Source organism: Aythya ferina (genome assembly GCF_964211825.1).
Source record: "Aythya ferina genome assembly, chromosome: 2".
Taxonomy (NCBI): Eukaryota; Metazoa; Chordata; class Aves; order Anseriformes; family Anatidae; genus Aythya; species Aythya ferina.
This window is the reverse complement of record NC_140297.1, coordinates 71,484,131-71,506,836: the sequence shown is the minus strand read 5'-3', so window position 1 is coordinate 71,506,836 and position 22,706 is coordinate 71,484,131. Positions and strand designations below refer to the sequence as shown.

General features: G+C 37.6%; 1 protein-coding gene across 10 annotated transcripts in view; it reads left to right on the top strand.

Moving 5' to 3' along the window:
* Positions 1–22,706, top strand: part of FARS2 (phenylalanyl-tRNA synthetase 2, mitochondrial) — a 254,089-nt gene that overhangs the window by 40,272 nt on the left and 191,111 nt on the right. For 9 of the 10 annotated variants that reach the window (XM_084508248.1, XM_084508247.1, XM_084508251.1 and 6 more), the window contains one exon: positions 15,587–16,219. In XM_084508248.1, the coding sequence (XP_084364374.1) occupies positions 15,605–16,219 (615 nt within the window). In that variant the 5' untranslated portion in view covers positions 15,587–15,604. Of the gene's footprint in view, positions 1–15,584; positions 16,220–22,706 lie in introns of all 10 variants that reach the window. The other variant, XM_084508257.1, reaches the window with a different exon arrangement.

Genomic DNA, 22,706 nt, shown 5'->3' with positions numbered 1-22,706 from the left:
TTAGTTGCTTCACATGTATTTTTTCTTTAATAAATATTGAGCCAAAAATTCGTTTCTGTATTCCTTACCATTGCTCAACAGAAGGACGGGAATGCTTTCTGTGTTACGAAGTGTATGCTCCTGTTTTATATTCCTTTTTTTTTTTTTTTTTTTTTTTTTTTTTTTTTTTTTCCCCTCCCTCTTAATTCATGCATTTAACTTGTTTTCAGCTTGTGGTCTAGTATACCCCTTACCCTCTTCTGAAGTACCTGTCATCTAGCCACTTATTTGCTGTGCCTGAGGTATGCAGCTGATTATCTGCTGAAGTGCAGAAACTTGCACTTGGCCCTACTGAATTGTTCTGTTATTTTTCTGACTACTTCTCTAGTTTGTTGGGATGATTTTGAATTCTAGCCTGTTGTTCAGAATAGCTGCAGTGTCAGCTCTTGATGATTTGCAAAGTTAAGCATCTTCTCTGTTCAGTTATATAGGTTGCTAATGAAAATACTGCCTGAAACTAGACCACGTTCAGGTTCTTGCAAAAAGCCACGCAGTGCATCTTTTCACTTTTGATAGTGAGCTCTTAACGATTTTGGGTGGTCCTTAAATCAACAAAGTTTGCCTCCGTTCTGTAGTTATCTGGCATAAAACAGGCATACCTGCTCATAACAAAGAATGCCTGAGGGAGTTGTGTGCCTTTCCTTCCGTAATACAAGCTGGAAAGCATAAAAGGGGAATTGGGAGTCTCCTGATTTCACTGGCCTGTGTATTCACCGTATTCTCCGTGGGGTAGAATAAAATTTGAAATTTTTAATGAGATCTGATGAAGTAGGAGAAATGGGACTAGTTACTCCTTTGTGCAAAGTGGGACTTTACTGTTTATAAATGATTTCATAGCACAAAAAGAAAAGATAATGTGCACCTTAGTAACTCCATGGTAGTCGGATGGCCGTATCTGGGTTTTCTGTGGCATTTTTAATAACTTTGATAGTCAAGGTGATACTTTCTCAGCTTGGATTTCTGCAATTAGTGGGTACTTGTAAGTGCAGGTTGCAGTTGCTGGAGAAGAGACAGATGTGAAAGCTGAGTTGTGGGAGAGTCTTTTTTATGTAGACCCTACATTCCCCCTTTCCTGTGGTGTAATACTGTGTGTTTTTACAAAATACACCTTTAAAATGTATTCAGTATTTGTATCTATAGAAGGAAATAGTCATGAGTTCAATCTTATGTTATGAAAGCATTGTGGCATACTGAAAACTACATATAATTCAGTGTTGTTTTTTGTTTTGTTTTGTTTTTTTTTTGGTGGAAAGGGTCAACTACAGCAGCATGACTATAATGAGATGTAAAGTCATCAATACTCTTATGGCCAGTATTTTACTGGTGTTGTCTTGTTTCTATTCCACAGACAAACAAACAATGATAAGTATGAATCCAAGTCTGCTAATAATTATGCTAATTGCCCACAGGTTGCTAATAACAGGCTTGGGACTTGTGAGAGAGATTACAAAAGTTAGGATAACAGATGCACTGACTGCACTGAATTTGATGCTGGTGGAACTTAAACTGAGTAAAATGCGGATACCGTTAGTATGAAGATTAACGTGGTAATTACATGAACAGTTGAATGCAGGACAATCATACGGGCGTGTAATGTTACTTACACAAAATACTTCTGCGTGTACCTGGTATGTCAGAGGGCCACATTCTAAAGTTCTCAATAGATAGGTTTGAGTTCAGGCCTTAAACTGCAAATTCCTGCCATGTGAAGTATGTCTAGTGTAGGATTCAAGTGCTACATGTGATTTTATAGTAATCTTTGTAAAGCTTACATAGGGATGAATTAGGTGCTACCCTTCTGCAAAGTGGTGAATTTCAGCCTTTAGTGAGAGTATTCATCATTTTCAGGTCTATCTGGAGATATCCTTTTATTGTTTATTTCTCAATTTACAGCAAACTTAGCAAAAGTGCAGCAAAAAAGGTGAAAAGACAATTGAATTTTAGATTTTTTTCCGACTGGTGAAACATTTTGTTTTATTCACTCTACTTAGTATCAAATATTAGAGCAGAGAAGTGGTTTGAAAGTATAAAAGAGAAGAAACAGTAAAGAGCTTTCCCTAGTTTGTTTATTGGTTGTGAGAAGAAGCTGGCTTTAAGACATAAAGGGAAAAAAATAACCTTTTTCTTTCTACCAAAAAAAGTCTTATTGAGTGCTTTATATTATTATTATTATTTATTTATTATAAATTCATGTAGTGCTAAAGAAAACTGAATGCCCACAACAGGTCTGCACTAGTAATAATGCAGGAAGCCACCTTTCCCCTGCTTCTGTAATTAAATAGCATCAGCCTGGAAGCAAGAGGTTGTTCTTTTTTTTATTATTTTTTATTATTTCTGTCTGACTGTATGATACGTGATCTTTTCATGTAATTATGAGCAGAAGAGCTGATTGTAATGTATTTTATATGTGATTTTCAATACTGTGATTGAAGGCCATATCATTGGATGTAGCTCTTCTTTTACGGATGTTGAAATGTTACCATCATCCCTTGATTGCTTTCTTCTCCTTTGAGCTGTGTTTCTGGTAGCTCTGTAGTAAGAAGTTAATGAGAATTGAATAGACAGACTTCAGTTTCATTCTGCTTGAATTCTGTTCTTCACGTTTTGTTGGTAAACACTGCTATGCAGTAAACTCACCCAATATTTTATTCAAATAACTTGCCTCGAAAAGGGCTATTTTTTCATTTTCATACTGTTTCTCTTCAGCTTTGTTAAAGAAAATTTAAACATTCCTATTCAGTCGATTGATCCTTATTTAGCAAAACTTCCCTCTGTGGTGTCAAGAAATGAACAAAACAATGAAAGCCATCAGCAACTGCAATCCAATTATTCTACTTTGCCTCCCAGCAGATGACAGAAAGAAGAATTGGAAAAGGAGAGTTTTCAGTCCAGGTGCCAATGTGTTTATTGGAATGGCAGAAAATAAGATGCCATAAAAGTCCAGGATAGTCACTTTAACTTTAAAAATTCAAAAAATTTAATTGTGAGTGTTTTCATCCTTGCCTTAGTTACATGATGGATTTTATGGGAATATTTCCCACTAAAGTTCAATTGTTTTACCATGCCTAAATAAATGTCAAAGGCAGCAATTGGGCATGCAGCTTTTTATGGCAAGGTGACAGAAAATGGTCATTGTTATCAATAAATAGATAAAAAACAAACAAACAAACAAACAAAACCCTATGCCAAGTAATTTAGCTTGAATAATAAAGGATCTGGTCATTTAGGGAACGATTTCCAGCTCTCCATCTCTTAAACTATTCACTAAAGTAATGCTTTTAGCTTCAAGTAAGTAATTTTTTTTAGAAAAGCAGTGTACAGTGTCTACAGTCTGGCTTAGCTGAGACCCCAAAACACAATCTTATAAATATTTGGACTCCCAGATGGTATGAGGTAAGAACACAGCAGAGTCCTGTAATCACTGTGTGGTGGTTTTACCGTGCTGGGCAGCTAAACCCCACAACCGCTCTCTCACTCCCCCTCCTTTAGATAAGGAGGGGGAGAAGTAAAGCAAAGAACAACTCACGGGTTGAGATAAGGATAATTTAATTAAAGGGAAATAATTATAATAATTAAATAAAGACTACCATGAACTAAACAATTTAACTAAGGGGAAATAAAAGGGAAAGGGGAAAAAGGGAGGAAAACAAACAAACAAAATAAATGAAAGCTATATGGAAGTGCAGAGGAAAGAAATTACTCTCTACTTCCCACAAATGAGCGATGATTGACCACGTCCTTGAAGCAAGGCCTCAACGCACGCAGCCGGTGTTCGAGAGGAGGACCCACATTTTCCCAACGAGAGCCCACCCCTCCCCTCTTCTTCCTGTTTCCACCTTTTCTTGCTGAGTGTGACACCACATGGTATGGAATATCCCTTTGATTGGTTTAGGTCAGCTGCCCTAGTGATGTTTCTCTCCTCACTTTTTGCCCACCCCCTAAGAGGGTTAGAGAAAGGCCCAATGCTGTGCCACTGCTGCTCAGCAGTAGACACAACACTGGTGTGATAACACTGCTGTTCCAGCTACAAGTACAGAGTATGGCACTGAATGGGCTGCTGCCGGGAAAGTTAACATTCCAGCCAGACCCAGTACACACTGTTAGGACTATTGTTATTTAAATTGGCATGCAGAGTAAGGCTCTACTCTCTGTGATCCACATTGTAGAATGTTTTCTTGAAGATACACCAAAAATATTTTAATGGAAATGATTTTCAATTACTGTATTTTTTTGATACTGAAAAAATGCTAGTACACATTATAAATATGTGGCTGACCCAGTTTGATCCTCTGGAGATACTGATTATATTTTCTTTTGCTCAGTGAGACCTGATTGCCCTTATTCACGTTTCATAGCAGTTAATTATAGCAATAGTTCTTTTTTTTTTTTTTTTTTTTTTTTTTTTTTTTTTTTTACATATTTAAGGGAGAGGGATTCTTGCTAGTCTGTCTACCTCATGATTTACCTTTCTTTGGTCTTCTCGCATCCCGTGTAGTTGACTAACCTCAGCAAATCGCCTTTTCTTACTTTCTTGCACATTGAGAGACCTGCATATTGAGCCTTCCCATTCAATTACAGTTTAGTTTTATAGCATCCTGTAGTGCTTTTAAATCCTGGTGTGGATTTGCTTTTACTCTGCCCTTTGGTAATAGGAAAAATTATAATTTAGAATTTATTTAGAACTAATACGCGATGTCTCTCACTGGTGATCTCACTTTTCTTTCCAATTGTCTGTGCACCATGCACCAAAATTCTCCTTTCTACATGCCTGTAATCTTAACCTTTCTTACATACCCTTCCTGGCTTCAGGAGCTGCTACCACTTTTTGAGTCAGAGCAAATGCATTGCTCTTTGCTGTATCATGGCATTGGTTAGGTTTGCTTTGTGGACTTTGTGTGAGCTCTGCTGAACACTTGAGCCTCAGTTCTGAAAAATACTTCAGCAAATACAAACTGCTGTGTCAGGTCAGGACCTGAATTCCTTGGCCCCAGCAGAACCAAGTCCTAAGGCTGATGACCTGTTGCTTTTAGTTAGGTTTTCACTGGTAAAGATGACTTAAAGTTTCTTAACTTAATTTCCTGCCTTGAACCTTGGTATGTGTGGTGCTCATTAGAATCTCAGGTGATTCTGTCAATTCTCACAATTGGAAAAGTAAAGCTGAGTTAAGCTATTTTTAAAAACTGTAGATTCATGTCACTAGCCAAGATTCAGTTGCTTTGAATATATCATACTGTCTTAGGAGGATGAAGGGAAGGGTGTGCACCCAAGGAACGGATATGGTAAGACTGCTGTGGTGAGCATGAAGAAGCGTGGCTTGGGGCTGGAGGAGAGGAAAACCTGCACATCATCAGCCCTTCAGCAGTTATAATTACATATATATACTATACATGTGTGTATATATATATAAATATAAATATATATATATATACACACACACACAATACATATATATACAATTATATAGTTATTATTACGGTAACATTAAGGCCAATGAAGTTTTCAAGACAAAATACAGAACAGTGACTGAATTTCCTTCTCAGGGAATTTACGTTTGAGCCCCCAAAACTTGCATGTATGGAGAGGGGGTAGTTTCAACAGTAATAGCCCAGTATTTCTGAACTGTTCAGCATGATTTCTTACAGGCAATTTTGGCAAACTGCTTTAAAATCATTTTGATTTTATTCACAGCAGCCGCTGTACTTGTCAAATTGTTGATAGAATGATACTGCAAACAAAAAAATTCTGAACATGGAGAAAAATAACAATATAATTAAAACCATTTGGAAAGGAAAAATAAGTGAAAAGCAACATGTTGAATTACAGTGCTTTTGAATTGAGAGCTGCAGCACTAATAGGCATAAATAATACAGTATTTTTCCCATGAGAATCTAGCAGGGCTTAATTGGCTAAATGTTGAAAAGCATTTTGTGATCCTGCGTGGAGATACTCTGTGTAAGAGTAGAGTGCTTCTTAATGAAAGTCTAAATGCTGTTGAACAACACTGTTTCATATGTGTGTAAGTACATCCAACTGGTGACAATGGTGATAAAACCTATGGGTAACATTACTGAACATGTTTAAAATCTAGTAAACTGATCAATGTAAGCTGAATATGGCTATTTTGGTCAATCAAACATACATGAATAATTTATTTGCCAATAGGACCACCTTCTTCTTTAGTAAAAATTGTGTATTATTTTTTGATATGATGCCTCTTTGCTCTTCAAATTTGCTTACACTAAAAATTAAAAAATACTCTTTTTGAAATTAAACCTTCAAATTTATGACATAAAAAGAACTGTATAAAATTGGTATATACCTGTCCCTAAACATACGCTTATGTAAAATTATGTCAACATTTGTGAATAAGTACACAATGTGGGAACAAATAGTAGGATCATTGAGTCTGACTGAGTCTTTTTTTTTTTTTTTTTTTTTTTGCAAGTTTCCCTCATGGAGAAATAGCATTTGGAAACTGCTGGGGATGATTTACTTCTTAGGTCTTTTCTGGGGGTATAGATTTTAAAATCTGATTTGTCATAATGGGTACAATTTTTCTTCTGTATTACTTCATTATAATTTGTAAGAAAATCTCAGTGTTTTTTTATTTATTTATTTATTTATTTTTATTTCTCTTCACTTGTGGGATTATATGTTTTGCACTTGTTCATGTGAATTTTCTATATTTGAGCAGCTTATGTCATGACAGCATCTTTTTTAAAGTAAGTTACTTTATTTGCAGAAAACATCACTAGATTTTCTTGGGGAAATTGAGACTTGAAAACTTGGATTCTATATCCTAGAGTGGGTCATGGTCCTTCTTAGAAATCAGTACTTGCTATTAATAGTTCTGAGCCTGATGAATTCTTATCTTTAAATTCTCACATTCATCCATTTACTGTTTTCTTCCAAAGCTTGTGAGTGAGGGTGAAAGTATTTTGTTTGTTTGTTTGTTTGTTTTTTAAATTCCTTTTGACCACGTAGATTTTACTGCCCTAGCTTGAAATCTGAATGCTTGTCTGTCTGTGTTGTTGCCAATCTTTCTTGCATAATATTCCTGACAAATGGCTTACTTATTAATATTTCAGCACTGTTCCTACCAACCTCAGATAAGTGGTACGCCCCAGGCAGGGAAATGCAGTTCCTTCCTTAGGAGCCTTCTAATCTTCTTCTGAAATGCTTTGTCAGAAACTGTGACAGATAAATGAAGATGGTACAATTGTACAGTTCAAACTAGCGGTGACTTCTTTGTACATGTGTGATCATACATTTACTAACTGGGAGGTATTGCGCTGCTGTGAAATCTCTGCTGCAAACGTTTACATTTTCTCTTCTCCATCTATACTGAAATCTGTGAGACTTATTGATTCTGAAGTAAAATCCATAGAGGAATTTGTCTCTATCTTTCTCTTTTGATTGGCTGTTGAAATATACATAGTTCTGGTAAATGCTTTGTCGGTTCACAGAGCTTCATTATTTCTTAAATAGACCAAGGAGCAATACTGCCGCTGAGTTGGAGTTTGAGCTGACATCAAGTTCACATCATAGCTAGGGCTGAGATATGGATCTCTGGTGATACTTTGATATTTTTGCTCAGGATGACAGCAAATATGTGAAATTGATCTATTTAGAGCTTGGTAAGACAGAAAGCTGCTATGTCAGAAAAGAACTCCCCCTCGCTCTCTCCCACCATTTAGGGATGAAACATGGTGCAGGAAAGGCTAGTTTGATTTAGAAGCTGATTACATGCATACTGAAACCCAGAAATAACTCCATTTTAAAATATTCATTTTATTTATTATTTAATATTTTAATTATTCATTCTGTTAAACTATAGCATGATGTCAAGGATAATTACTGTGCTGGACATCTGGAGATCTATGGCGAGTCATGGATTTTTCCAATTTTTCTCAAAAACAAAAGGAGAAGGAGGGAATCAGAGTAATACTGGGAGATAGCAGATAAAGCTGAAGATTTATTTTAGTTTGTGGAACAACTGAGTGTTTCATGCTCAGCCTGCTTCTCTGACACGACACATCTAAGTCATTTGGTTTCTTAGAATTGCATAGGTTGGGTTCGTTTCTTAGGTTTCCTTTTTTCACTGTGCCATATGAAGTGTCTGAAACATATTTATTTAGTTAAAAGTAGCCCATTGGGTAGCCTGTGTGTTGAATCTGATACATAAACATTGCCGTATTTCTTTCTGCCTTTTCCCTGAAGAAGGCTGGCATTCATTATTTGATCAGTGAACGATGCCTCTTGAGCTGAAGGATATCTACTTTGCCTACCACTGGTGTTTCTAGAGAGCTGAGCTTCTACTGCCAGGACAGTGCGGCACTTCTCTGGAGCAGGGACTGCTGCTTTCCAGCTGGCCCATCAGGAGGATCCAGCAATTCTGGTTGCTGTGGTTGAATAATTTTACCTTAAATTGTAAAGATAAAGCATATATCTATAGCTTTATGCTCTTCTGCAGAATATGGCAATGTGCGTCTTCATCCCATAGATATTAGTGATGTACGGCAATGCTCATATAGGTGACTTACTGTAAGTGCAAAGCAGCGCAGAAGTTTAGGAGGTTCTGCTGCTTTAGGAGTGGCGTGTGCGTTACTTTTATCACCTCCCATGCTGTGGAGTTGCTGTTTTCTAGTCCGATGCTTTGCATTACTGTGATGGAATCGTTAATGCTTAAAATGAATTACTTATTCCTCCTCTACTGTCCTTTGTGCTGTTACCAAGCTGTGCATGTCCCATTCTTGGTATTTAATAACTGACTTAAAATATATATATATATATATATATATATATATATTATTCCCTCTTCCTGTTTTCCTGTTGAGGCAGGATGAGGTCTTTATGATCCTGAATGTCCAAATGGTGTAGATAATCAGTCAGAACCAAGAAAATAAACCACTGTATAGAAGTAATGCTAATATCTCATTTCTAACTAAATTACTTTTTACTCATATAATACTCTACAGGAGTAAAATTCTTCAGAACATATACATGTATAGAAAAATAAAGATACTCAAGTTGCACTTGTTGAAGGAAAAAAAAGGCAGAAGAGATAGAGGTAATCTTGACTGCAGTGAGGATCTTATGGGTACTTAATTGTCTGACAGTTATATAAAATATGTTGTCTAATGAAGAGAGCTAGCTGGCAGCATTTTCAGGGTGCTGGAAAGAGAGTATTCCCAGACAAAGGTAGTGTTTTTTCAGATTGTTTCCTTCAAACAGTGTGTGTATTTAAAAGCAGACTAATTTGAAAATAGTTAAGAATGATTGCTGTATTGCTTTTTGGCAATCTATCTTGTAATGCATTGAAAATACACATATCCTTTGTACATCCTTAATAATTATAGTGTAATGTAATTAATATGTAGTGTAATTACAGTGTAATGTAATACTTATTATTGCATCCTTCTTACATAAGGACTTTCCCTTAAAGTATCAAATTGACTATTAACCTTTTTGCCTAACTGTGTAGGAAAGGAAGAGCACAAGTATAGGAGGTCAGATCAAGGCTGTTTAATTTTCAGTAGCTTTTTGTGCACCTTAGTCCTAGCACCTGATGGAAATATTATACCAAAGGGCTTAACTGGCATTTCTTCAGTAAAGAACAAACACTGTTTTAGTCTGTGAAAAAGAATCAAAAAATAGTGCAGGTATAAATAAAAGAAAATTATATACTGTTTCTGAGGAGGGAGGACTGACTTTCCTTATTTTAATCTGCTTTCACATATACATACATACATATATATATATATATATATATCAAACCATTATTTTGTGTCAATAGTTATTTTTTCTTCTGGCCTATTATAACAAAAATAATGTGGTTGGACTGTTCACTTTAAAGTTCTAAATTTCACATTTTAGAATTTGGTGTCTTTCCATCTATTAGAACCAGAAGTCTCAATTTATTTGCCTCGGATCTTTCAATGCTAATTGTGCTGAGTACTTTTCTCTTTTAAAAAAAATATATGCTCTCTGAATAATTCAGCAATTTGATGTGACTGATTAGCTTGCTGATCACTAATTCCTTTGTATGGATATTCTACTTCTGCCTGCTTAAATTTAATTCACTACAGGATGTCTGGAAACCTTGTATGTCAATCCTTGAAAGTTTTGTTCCAGCTAGGCAGCACAGCTAGAGTTCACAAATGTTTTGAAACACGTGCTACCTGTTTAGAATAATCTCTCTGGAAGTATTATTCTTCTTATAGGTGGGAAACTTATGGATAAGCCTGGCCAGTCAGGTTCAGCTGGGTGATACCATGTGTTGGGGAAGCTGTAGGGTTTGCAGCAACCTTTGGTGGGCAGAAGAGGAAACTGAAATTTGTTGCAGTGTCATGTGTACTCAAGATGATGAAGAAACACTTCAAAACTGGTGCTTTCCTAGTGGTCCTTGCAGAAGTGTGTTCCCTTCTCCAAAGATATGCTACCTAAAGATATGCTAGCTAACTGTGCCTATCTTAGACTGTCCTGCAGTCTTAAGGAATGGTGAAGGTGGTTGAAGGTATGCCTCAGGCCTTCTGTGCTTGTCTTCAGGTGCTCACACATGTAAAACAGGCCACAAAATAGTGGCATTTATTGAGACAATAGGCATCTTCTGGATCAGTAAAAAAAGGTAGGTGGTTGTTAATACCTTTTATTTCATATTTAAGAAGGTCTTACATGTAACATTGAGAGGAAAACATGGTCATGTCTTATCTCAGAATTTTTTTTTTTAACTTTCTCCCAATATTGCAAATGTCATAATGTTGCTGAAGGCATCATCATGATTAAGGCATAACTGTTAGCGAGCAGGCAGCAAGCCAGCCTATAACATGTTTTTGTTTTGGTTAAGAAAAAAAAAAACAAAACAAAAAATTAGATATTCTGTATCTTCCTTGGAGCTTGTGAACGGATTATTAACTATATGAACTCTAAATAAGTGAAAAAATTGAGAGCCAAATATCGTAAGGCTATGTTAGCTTGCCTCTTGCCTGGTACTTTGTAGTGTATGCAATATTTTGTTTCATTGTATGTTTAGTTATCATCAGTGACATCTGAAAATATTCTGCACTTGGAAGGTTAGGTTCTAAATGGATTCATTCAGAATTGTCTTCAAGGCTATTTCAGAGGTTTTTGTATATAATATATAAATTCAGCATACTTGATAAGAGGGAAAGTTTGTTCTGGTGTGCAACAACGTATCTGTGTTTTTAAAAATGTGTTTGAAAAAAAAATCCAAGCTTATTATTGGTATTGCAAAGGAAATAATTTCTGTTATATCCCATGCAATGTAGATATGGCCATGGCAATACAATTATATTTGCTGCTGTATGCCTACATAGTTTTCAAAACTAAAATTCAATGCTTAGCTAAATTGCTAAGCAGACTGGTAAATGTCCAATTTTAGCAGCCTAGCATATGTTTATAATTTTTGTCTTAACATATGCTATGTTGGTTGAACTCCCCTCCCCACACATACGGTAGATAAAAGCTGTCACATCACAAAATGGTGGCAGCCCAACTTTTCTAACATTTTCCATGGCACTTCAGACTCTTGCATTAATTAGCTATTCCTGGATAGGAGACAGACTCTCATCTTTGTAGAATTTTGGTTTCAAACCCATCATGTGCTTCAGTTTATGTATGCGGTAGCCCATCTGTATTTCTGCAGCCATAAACAGTAAAAAAAATAAAAATGCTCACACACACACAAAAAAAAAACAACAAACAAACAAAAAAACACAACAGGGCATGCCACAAAGTGGTCAATGAGCGTGAGGATGCTCTGTGTTCACAGGTATAAATACCTAGCAAGTGGCACTGAAACCAGGCTGTTTGGTTTATTGTTGGGCTATGCTTTCCTCAAGCAAGAGCGTTCTCTATCTTCCACTTTTCTTGGAGAAGAGATGATGGAATAAAACAATTCTGGTGCACAGGCCTTTTTCTTTTCCCTGTGAGCTGCTAGTCTACCCCTCTTTTTTCCTCCTTACAGAGGCAGGCGTAAGGGGGAATTTTGCTGAGTGTATGATTCTTTCCTAAAACTCATTGGAGTGGAGGGGGCTTGTGACAAATACTAGAGCATCAGTGACAATGCTGTCCTAATCCTTGCTGCATGTGACAAGGAAGCCTGGATTTAGATACGAAAGACATTCCTAACATTTCAGCAGTATGATCCCTTACCTCATCCAACTGCCTTTTGAACATGCTCCAAAATCATGATGTTTTCTGGTACTTTGTTCAGCCGTTGCCCTACCGCTAAGCTTGGACCATCAGAGCACAACATGCAGTGTAGGCCTCAGCAAAGATCCTAGCTGCAGCCGCTGTTTGAGACATCTTGGCATGGAGGTAGAGGGGCAGGGCCATGGCCTTCACCACACAGTCATGTCTGTGTGGTGCAATGGTTGGGCACTCAGGACTGTGGCAGTGGCAGAGGCAAGGTAAGGAGCTGTGTGGCAGGAGATGGTGGGCCTGGCAGTTGCACGTCTGTCTGCAGCGCTTTGAGATGCCCCTCTGGGGGCTGCCTTCCAAAAATCCACCTCAGCTCCCAGCCCTGAGTCAGAGCCACCGCCAGCCCAGAGCACATAACCCACTGGGTTGCTGGTGTTGCCTTGCTGTCTGTGGATTGCAGATGCCAGTGGTGCTCGTTTAATGTTTATTTCCTCTTTCTGTATTTGTTTTTGTCTACAGGACTGTTGTCATTTAGCAGGGTATGGTGATGAGCTGGCTAGCAGTTTTCACTGTGGAATTCAGGTTTTGTCGACCTGCACAGAAATTAGTTCTGTCTTACTGCCAAATAATAAGCACAGTGGAAATGAAGAAAGAAAAGGATAAACTTAAATTGCGCTTTTTTCACACCTTTAGCTAGAAGTCTATAAAATATAGTTGCCTATTTATTACAATAAGCATAAGTAATTAACATATTTAATATCGATTATTTATTGTTAGCAGAAAGGTAAAGAGACCATTTATTTTCCAATGTGGATCTCCATCCTAGTAATTTTTTTATCGTTATCTGAATTTTTCTTCTATGATGTAAAGGGTGCAAGCACGCTCTTCTTCCTGCCTTCTCAGACATTGGCTAACTCAGTAACTCATTAACTACATTAACTAACGTTGGGTTAGCCTTTTTTTTTTTTTTTTTTTTTTTACTACTGCTCAGAGTATATTTTCTTTAGATTAGAATAGTAATGCAGGTAGTAAGGCAATTAAACTATTTCAAGCACAAGTATAATGTTAGGATAAATAGTCTGACATCATTTAATCTGTTCTTGCCCCTGCCCCCATACAAGTTTATGAAGACTATATATATCACATGGTCTGAAAAATCAGCATTTCTAAAGTATCAGAGACTGAATAGCAGATGTCTATCTTAAAAATCATGAGTCTTAAAATGAAAAATAAACAATCGTCCCTTTTATTTTTTTCCAGAACTTTTTTTTTTTTTCCCAATGAAGCTATAATCATCATCAGAACTGTTTATATGAAAGTTAAATTTCTCATATGGTTGTCTGATTCTCAAAGAAATGGCATTTAGGAAAGCAGCAAACATCACGAGATTCATGATAAAATCACGAGAGTTTTTCATATATTACAGTTATGTATAAGTTTTGAATTGAATTTTTTAGACAAATAAATGTATGGGCAGATGGTGATATTTACTTAGGGAAGCTGAATTCATTATCTGACTAGAACTGGATATTTCAAGCAGCTGTTTGAAAATGAGAACTCGGTTTCCATGAAGAAGAACGTATGTTTGGGGAAAATGGAGCATCTTTCTTCAAAATTTAATGCTGTCCCTCACTTAATCTATGTCAGAGGGCTTTGTGTTATGTGTGTGTGTGTGAATTCATCTGTGGAAGAATCTTAACAAAATTGGCCAAGATCTAATTTGATGAAATAGTTCTTCAAGCTATAAAAAAAAAAAAACAACAAACCAACAACTGAGCAGTCCTTCTTAAAAGTTCCAAAAATAGTTAAGTGTTTTAGCTGTTCTTTTATCTTAGACCCTCTTTCTCTCCTTTTTCTATAAATCTTTTTTTCCTTTAGACAACATAGTCAGTAACCTTACTATGCCCTGCCAAATATAATTTCTGTCTACCCAACTTGTCTTTATTTTTATTTAGTGAGATACAATTGTTTGTATCTCACTAAAAATAAAAAATAAATCTATAGTGAACATTCAAACATAAGCCAGAGGAAAAGAGACCAGGTATGCACAGATCCATTACCTTTTAAAGATCTGTTTTTTTCTAAAATCTGTCTATTCTATTCTCCTGTGTGTGTGTGTATATATATATACATATATATATATATTTTTTTTTTTTTATTTTTTTTGCACATTTCTGTTATGTTTCTTTGGAAGGTTAGCCAGATACTGTAGTGCTGTTGTAAAGATGGTAACCTATCCGAAATTCTTTCACCCAAGAACCTGTCACTCAACTTCTGATGCCCGTTTTCCCGTTCTGTAATAAGCAATTTGTAATGTTTAAGTATTTTACTGGAATCTATGCCAGTATTTACAAAGCCAAACTCTTGATTTTTCAAGTGCTTTTACATTATCAGAATGGGCTTATGTGTTTTAGAGTGCCTGAAGGTGTTGTGATCCTCAAAACTCCTTGTTTATGGAATTATCTTCAAGAACTACAAAGTAGTCCATGTGCATGCATGAAGCAGAGTTTGTTTCTAAACAGGGTGGATGTGTAAAGAGGGCCCTTTGACAGACACGTCCTGCAGAAACTTATAACTTCATTCACCTTCCTGATAATTGTCAAGCCTTCCTCTGGTGCAGTGGTATAACCAGAAAAACTAAGTATTCTGGAAGCATTTGGAAAAGGGGTTTTCTGATCACCCTAAAACATTATTTCTGACAACATGGAGTCTTTCTTGTGAACCTCGTGCAGTGCTTGTCTGTGAACTTATTATGCTGTTTCCGTGTAAATACATGCCTTGGCCGTGTAAATATACAATTTGGCCATCGTTTTTCTCATTGTGGCTCAGTGGTTTGAATGGTTAGACTGTTTTTGTTTGACATTAAGTAGAAAATAGTGGTGGTATAGTGCGCGCCACATGCATTTGGTTTGTGTGGAATTCCTTCCACAGGGTCTGCTAATGCTGGAAGACAATACAACAATATGTTAATGCCTGGATTTTATTATAAACATGTCCCTGACTGATGAAGGGCATTGCTAAATTTATGAGCTTCTCATATGTCGTGTTCTGTTATTGCCTCATATTTTAACTGGATAAAAAAATGTTTTAAATATGATGCTTCCTCAGCTGCAAAGAGTTGCAATATTTGGAATGGGCCTGAGACCAGGTCTAGAGATGTTAATACTGATACAGTTATGCAGAAGACTGTTAAGTGAACAAGCAAGCTGAATTTTGATCACACGGATATTCCCCCTCCAAAGTCAAAACAGCGGTCTGTGACAGGTGTCATGTTAATTAAACAGACATTTGGATTTCACGTATCTGTGGGATGCTAGCAATTTCTGCAGTGAGATTGCAGATGCAAACTTTCAATTTTTTTTCTTTTTTCTTTTTTTTCCTCCAGGTTATAAGGGAGTTTGCAATGGCAATGCTCTGGAAATTCATGAGAGTAGCTAGGTATTCTAAAACAGCTTTACAACCGAAAGTGAGAGGAATTCCGGTCCATTCAAGGCATTTTTCTTCTTCCAAGTCTGTACCTTCAGATTTTGCTGCCAGCACAACCTGCTTAAATACTGTGGAACTGCTTGGTAAATCTTATCCCCAGGATGACTACAGCAATGTCACAGAGAAGATTCTTTCTAAAGTGGGGAAGAACTTGCATAACAAAAAGCACCACCCTTTGTGGCTAATCAAGGAGCAGGTGAAGGACCACTTCTACAAGCAATATACAGGACGCCGTGGGACTCCACTCTTTTCTGTCTATGATGGTCTTTCTCCAGTGGTTACAGTACAGCAGAATTTTGATAGTTTACTTATACCACAAAACCATGCCAGCAGAAAGAAAGAGGATAACTATTACTTGAATCGTGATCACATGCTAAGAGCACACACATCAGCTCACCAGTGGGACTTGATACACTCCGGCCTAGATGCCTTTCTGGCTGTGGGAGATGTCTACCGCCGTGATACAATTGATAACACCCACTATCCGGTCTTTCATCAGATGGAAGGAGTTCGGCTTTTCTCCTGTCATGAGGTAGGAATTCCTTAGCTGAGGTGAAAGAGGTTTGGGTAAGTTGATCTTATTTGCTATTAGCAAGTGCATGCATGTAAATGAGTTACCACACAGGTGTTATGCAGTACATTGATAAAGATCAAGTAATTGGTTATGGATAAATACAGGTGAAAAATGTGGAATTTGAAAACACCTGTAAAATTCCCTAGAAAAGTCTGGAAAAAATGAATGATGAATACCTTGAAAGCTAGCAAAATAAAGCGGTATCTGAAAGAAAATGGTTAGCTCATCTGTAGAGATCAATTCTCATTGTATCGCAAGTCCCTTCTAGTGAAGTCATTTTACCACAAACTTTGTCGTATTAGTACTTGAAAGACTCATGGGTATGAACTGTTTCAGAATCCAGAGTGCAGTTTTTACTTTGTCATCTTTTTCCTTTAATAGCTCTAAGCTTCTGTAAATGAGTATCTCTTAATGAATTGTTCTATCCTTTACTTCATCCTAAAAACCATATTGCAGGATTGATCTGTTGCAGCTGTCAGTTACAGCTGTGCAATACATACAGTGTAAACTCATGAGTCCAAAAGACATAAGGTAAACAGTGCTAGGTAGATGTCCAAGACTTCTGAGTGCATATATTTTGTTGGTACAGCTTGCATGTTCTGCAAATGCTTGGGTGCCATTAAATATTCTTGCTGTATCATGGATTAGTGTTATGTATAAGCCAGTTTGTTTTCCAAACAGTAATTGATTTGTATAATTTGTGTATGCTTGTAGCAATACTGCCAAATTCACATTTATATAACTAAAACTAGCTTATTCTAATAATACTGGGATGTAGACTGTTCTTAATGTAGTTGCCAATGGGTGACAGGAGCTTGGCAGGGAAGCCTGCTGGCTTTGGATGCCTGAGGGAAAACTATGGAAATCGCACTGCACTGCTTTCTCACTGGTGGGAAAGGTTCATGCTGTCTGCACTGGTGCTTCCCACCCCACACTGCCGCTTCATTTTCCACTCTGAAAGCATAATACCTGCTTCTGAAGATGTTCTGTGAGTGATATGGTATCAAATACAGCTTGTAGCCACTTTTTTGGTAACCTGGAAAGGGAAGTTTGCAGATTTATCCAAAATTGATTTGTTTGCTGTTCTTTCACACGGGCTTGTTTGTGTGCATACAGAAGGGTATATGCAAGAGAAAAATGGATAACATTATAAAAATGCCATATTTAATACTTTAAGTGCATCCAAATTTTTTGCTTGAGCACAAGTTCAGACATCCATGCACAAAGGCTTATCTGCCATAAAATAGTCACATCTACACTCTTACAGGATGGACTTTTGAATTTAGGTGGGACTGAAATTATTGTTAAAGAATATGTTTCTGAAGAAATTTTGGACTTCATGACAGAGTATTTCTTTCTTCTGTGCAAATTTAATAACAAGAATAATAGGATTTAGTCAGTGGGAAGAAATTTACAGAAATGTTTACTGACATCATCTGTCAAGAAATACAGGATGTATAACAATCTGATTCATTTCATTACAGGTTGCTTCTTTATCTCTTCCCCCTCTCCTTACCCCCTACAAGAATGATTGAGTTGTTATTGGATAATGTTAATAGCTGATGAATTTAAAGTTAGCTATGTGCTAACTAAAACTGGAAAACGTGTCTGTCTCTCTCGAGAGTGAAAGTCCTGTCAACTTTCTAAGCTGATGAACACAGACTAGTGGTATGGTGCACAGCATGTAAATTTTTGTTTGTTGGACAACATGCACAAATTCTAAACCTGTGGATGATCTAAAACATCCCTTTCAGCTTCAGTTGCAGATGGAATACTGATAGACTTGCAATATGTAAAACTTCTTGCAGACATCATCACAAGAGCCTTGTAGAAAAAATTGAATGTAATTGTGAAATTTCACTGAAGATTTTGTGTTTTATATTCTAGTTGCCTGCTCAAAATAACTGACAAGTTTAAATAATTCTAGGAGTAACTGAGCAGAAAAATGATTAAATGAAGATAATACTACATGAAAGAAATATTTTTATATTAATTTATTTAAACCCATGTTTAAGTTATGACCCACTGAACAGAAGTGTGTGAATGTCAGGGCCTGTTACATTCATCTCAGACTTTTCTTTCATAACCACACCATGGTCTCTGGTGAGGAAATTTTCCTAGTACAATGGATAAGAAGGTATACAGCGAAAGGGAAAAACAAACAAACAAACAAAAAACTGCTAGCCCTTGGCTACAAGCTGTAGATTAGTTTAATTTTATATGCTATAGTTAATTTACTGTTCTTTTTTTTTTTTTTTTTTTAATACTTGTCTCTTTCTCAACGAAAGTGATCGCAGAATTGGAGTTGGGGCTTGGTGGTCAACAAACCTCAAAACCCAGAATGATTTTCTAGGAACTTGAATTTTGAACTATGTTTTGTGTTTTATAGCAATTAGGTTTTATTAAATACATTCCTTTGGAGATGGCAGACTTGCCTGGAACTACCCCTAGGCATGCATTTACTGTTGAACACAGTAGTGTTGGTATGTTTTTGTTTCTTGTTTGTTTGCTTGAGCACACATAGGCTATTTTCTCAACTTCAGGAGGTTTGGAGAAGTTTCCTTGTGTTCAGCTGTTTCAATACTTCACACTAATCTTATACAGGCCCTCACTAGAGAAAGCAATTTGTACCAAATATTTAGCATGTAAAAATAGTTGCAAAAAAAATAACCAATGGAACAAAAAAGCAAATGCTGTTCTTTTTTATATATTCCTTTACTATTTTCTAATTGTATGAAGATGGGGATCAGTATTTCCTACTGATAATGGCAATTGGGTTAAAGCTTTCTGTGTCTGGGTAAGTAATGGCAGGCTTTATTTGGAAACAGTCAAGCTAAAGCAGGCCTCTGCAAACAGTTTAAAAGTTCAGGCTGGTATATCCCACATAGCTCAGACTGTATGTCATGTGGAACATGTGGAACAAGGTAGATAAAGCTGCAATTTGCTAGGTCCTGCATTTTGGCCACCTAACCTTACCCATAAAAGTGATCTAGAAGAAAGCTGGAGAGGGACTCTATCATGGAGTGTAGCCAGGGAACAAGGAATAATGGCTTTGAACAAATGTAGGGGAGATTTAGATTAGATGTGACGTGAGGGAAAAATTCTTCACTCAGAGCACAAAGCGCACATGGGAATTAGGGCTGAAGATGCACCTTGCTTCTGTTCTTTTCCATAAAAAATAGAATGAAATTACCTAAAAACACGTGTTAAAAATAAACTCAGGGCACAGGATGGGAGGTGCAGGACAGTCTCTGTGGCCGAGGGGCAGCCTTTCTCTCTGGCAAGCCAAATGGCCCAGGGGAGCCAGCCCCAGAAAAGGGGCCCTCAGCCCCCCCAGCCCTCCTCCTTGTCCACATGAGGGCATCTTCCAGGCTGCTCCCAGCACAGCCACCTTTGGCCATGCATGGGCCACTCCATCAGAGGCTTGCTGAGGTCACCACAGTGGCCACCACTGCTCGTGGGCCCTATAAAACAGGTCCCCTGCAGCTGGCCCACCACTCGCTGAGCATCTCGGCCCTCTGACTGCCAGCTTGTGTGGCAGGAAGGAGAGCAGGAGAGCGAGGCGAGCGGCAGGCCTCTTGGTGTGCGAGGACGGCGATGCCGTCCGGTGAAGGAAGCACCAAGAGGGAACGCTCCTGACTGGAAGGAAGGGTGTTGTGGGCGGAGGGATAGCACCAGTGGCACAAGAGACACCAGTGCCCAAGGGACCTCTGGCGCCCAGCCCACAGACACATACAGGCAGTATCATTGGCACCGCAGTGATATGGGGAACAGGCCGGCCCCTCAAACACCCAGCAACAGGGGGCCTGGGCCTCGCCATAGGAGCAATGGTGATGTGGAGCGAGGGCAGGAGCATCAGACAGAGAGCTGCAGGGAGCCGAGGCATGCCCATAGTCCAGGACACAGTGTGGGACCCAGTAATGGCCGTAAACCAGATGGCACCGTCAGACCCATGCATGAAAATCAAGCCAACAGTGGCATGGGACTGAGGCATGGGACTGGATGGTCCCCTGGTCCAGCACCCTGGCCTGAGAACATTCTGGATGGAAGGCATCCCGTGTGGGCAGTCCCAGGCACGGACTGGCTTGTCCTTCTGCCAAACACTGTGGAGCCCATGGAGCTGGGTGCACAAGAAGAGGTGGAGGAACCAATGGAGGTGGATCCACCTCGGCCAGAACAGAGCTGGGACTACTGAGGCATGTCTTTGTGCTCTGCCATCCGAGAGTACCAGCAGCATGGCAGGAGTGCCCAGCGAGCCCCTACTCGTTGCTCAGGCTCCATTGCAAGCATTAACTTGGAGCCAACAAACACCATGGACATCCTGCAGGCTTACCTGCAAGATGTCCCGGCAATAAACAATTCTTGCCAATTCTTACTGGTTGTGTGAGTGCCTTTTTTTTTTTTTTTTTTTTTTTTTTTTTTAGTGATGGTGGCAGGGAATGGGCTAAAGTTGCGCCAGGGGACGTTTATGTTGGATATTAAGAAGAACTTCTTTACCAAAAGAGTTGTTAGGCATTGGAATGGGCTGCCCAGGGAAGCGGTTGAGTCACCATCCCTGGAGGTCCTTAAAAGATGTTTAGATGTAGAGCTTAGTGATGTGGTTTAGTGGAGGACTGGTTAGTGGTAGGTCAGAAGTTGGGCTAGGTGATCTTGGAGGTCTTTTCCAACCGAGGTGATTCTGTGAATTTGCCATTTCACCTCAGTTTGGGAGTGGAAAAAAAATCAGTCCTCTGCTGAAATTTTAGGTAGGATAAGGAAGATGTAGAAGTGTCTCTCCTTTACAAATACAAATTCTGTAGTCAAGGCTGGGTGAAAACTTTTGTCCTTTGAAACCTTTGCTATAATTTTTCATACTGTCAAAGTTAAAATTCCAGAAATAAGAGCTGGAAAAACAAATCATGGGTAGAAGTTTGGAATTTTAGAGTTCTCCTCTGTGATCTCCTTATCTAATTGCTTCTTTGGCTGTACAGTTTTCATGATGGTTGTTTGGCTGTTTTTTTAAGACAGAAGTAATGTGTAATTGGAAGATGGGCAGGTAGCTGATGCTTTTTGCAGCTTTGCATGATTTCAAGTATTAGAGAAATTCCTATTTTCCAAGCAAACTCATTGCTAAAAATAGAAGTTATTAAGGCTGATTTTTTCCATAAACTTTTAAAAAATGTCCTCTGGCTATTATTAAGGAACCTCTCAGAATTTATTCGGTCTTTTTTTTCCGTATATTTAAAAATATTTTCCATAATTATTACATGAATGTTGGTGTATAAGATCTAATATAAACAGCTAAAACTAGTGCAAAATTTAGCTTCCCAAATAAGCTTCAAAATTCTGGATGTAAAATAAACTGTTCTTTTAAAACATTACATCCAAATGGTATTTCTTTTGTATTCTCTTCCTGCAGCATGCCGACATGCCTTTTATCCTTCTGAAGGACACACATATTTTCCTCCTTCTATGGTATATGGGTTTTTTCTTTTTTCTTCCTTTTTTTTTTTTTAATAAGTAAATAATATTTTTTAAAATAAATAAACACTTTGGATTTGCAATATCTATACTGTTGTAGTCAGATTTGAACTCTAGCAAACTTTCTTGGACAGACTAGAAATGAAATTACTTCTGTGCTATGCAGTAGTCTTTGCTGCAGTCCTTTACTTTATCAGTTTGTAGGAAGAAAAAAAATCTCAAAATACACTCTCAAAGACACTTCATGCCTGTTGGCCACCAGAGGGAGCCAATATAAACCCAATGGCAATCGCAAAACATTTTTCAATTGTGAACAAATATTGTTTACACATTGGAAGGAGACTTCATAAAGTATTTTATAGTCTGTATTGAATTATACATAAATTTTAAGGGGAACAGATGTGAAAACATAGGAATTTCTCCTCTAATTTAGTAACCTCATTCCAATGGAGCCCAATATCTGATTGTTCAGATAGGGAAATGGTTCTCTCATCAGGCTTGTTTGTGCTAACATCTGAAAACTATAAATAGACTGGGAAGAAGAAGTAGAGCTACATATTTATTTTTCATTGAAATGTTTTTGGATGAAATGCCAACTTTTTTGCTGCAATGGAAAAAAATGTAAATCTTCTGCTAAGAAGCAAGGGCAGCCTGTGCATTACTACTAATTTTTGGCATTCTGTATCATTGCAAAAAAAATCCAAATGTTCCTGTATTGTGAGTTTGTATCATGTATATCCTGAAGTGTTAAGACTCTTGTCCTAGGTGGTAGAAATGTTTCTCTGTTTCATATAATTTTTTTCTCCTTTACTAGTCTTTTTGTACTTGTGTACCTCAGCCATGTTCTTCATGTCCTAAAAAAAAACTGTTCCTTTTTTTTTTTTTTTTTTTTTTTTTTTGCTTTGGGGTAGGTATGAACACCTGAGTGACCGACCTCTTTATTTCCTCTATTATTTATTTATTTACTTTAATCAGTGCATACCAT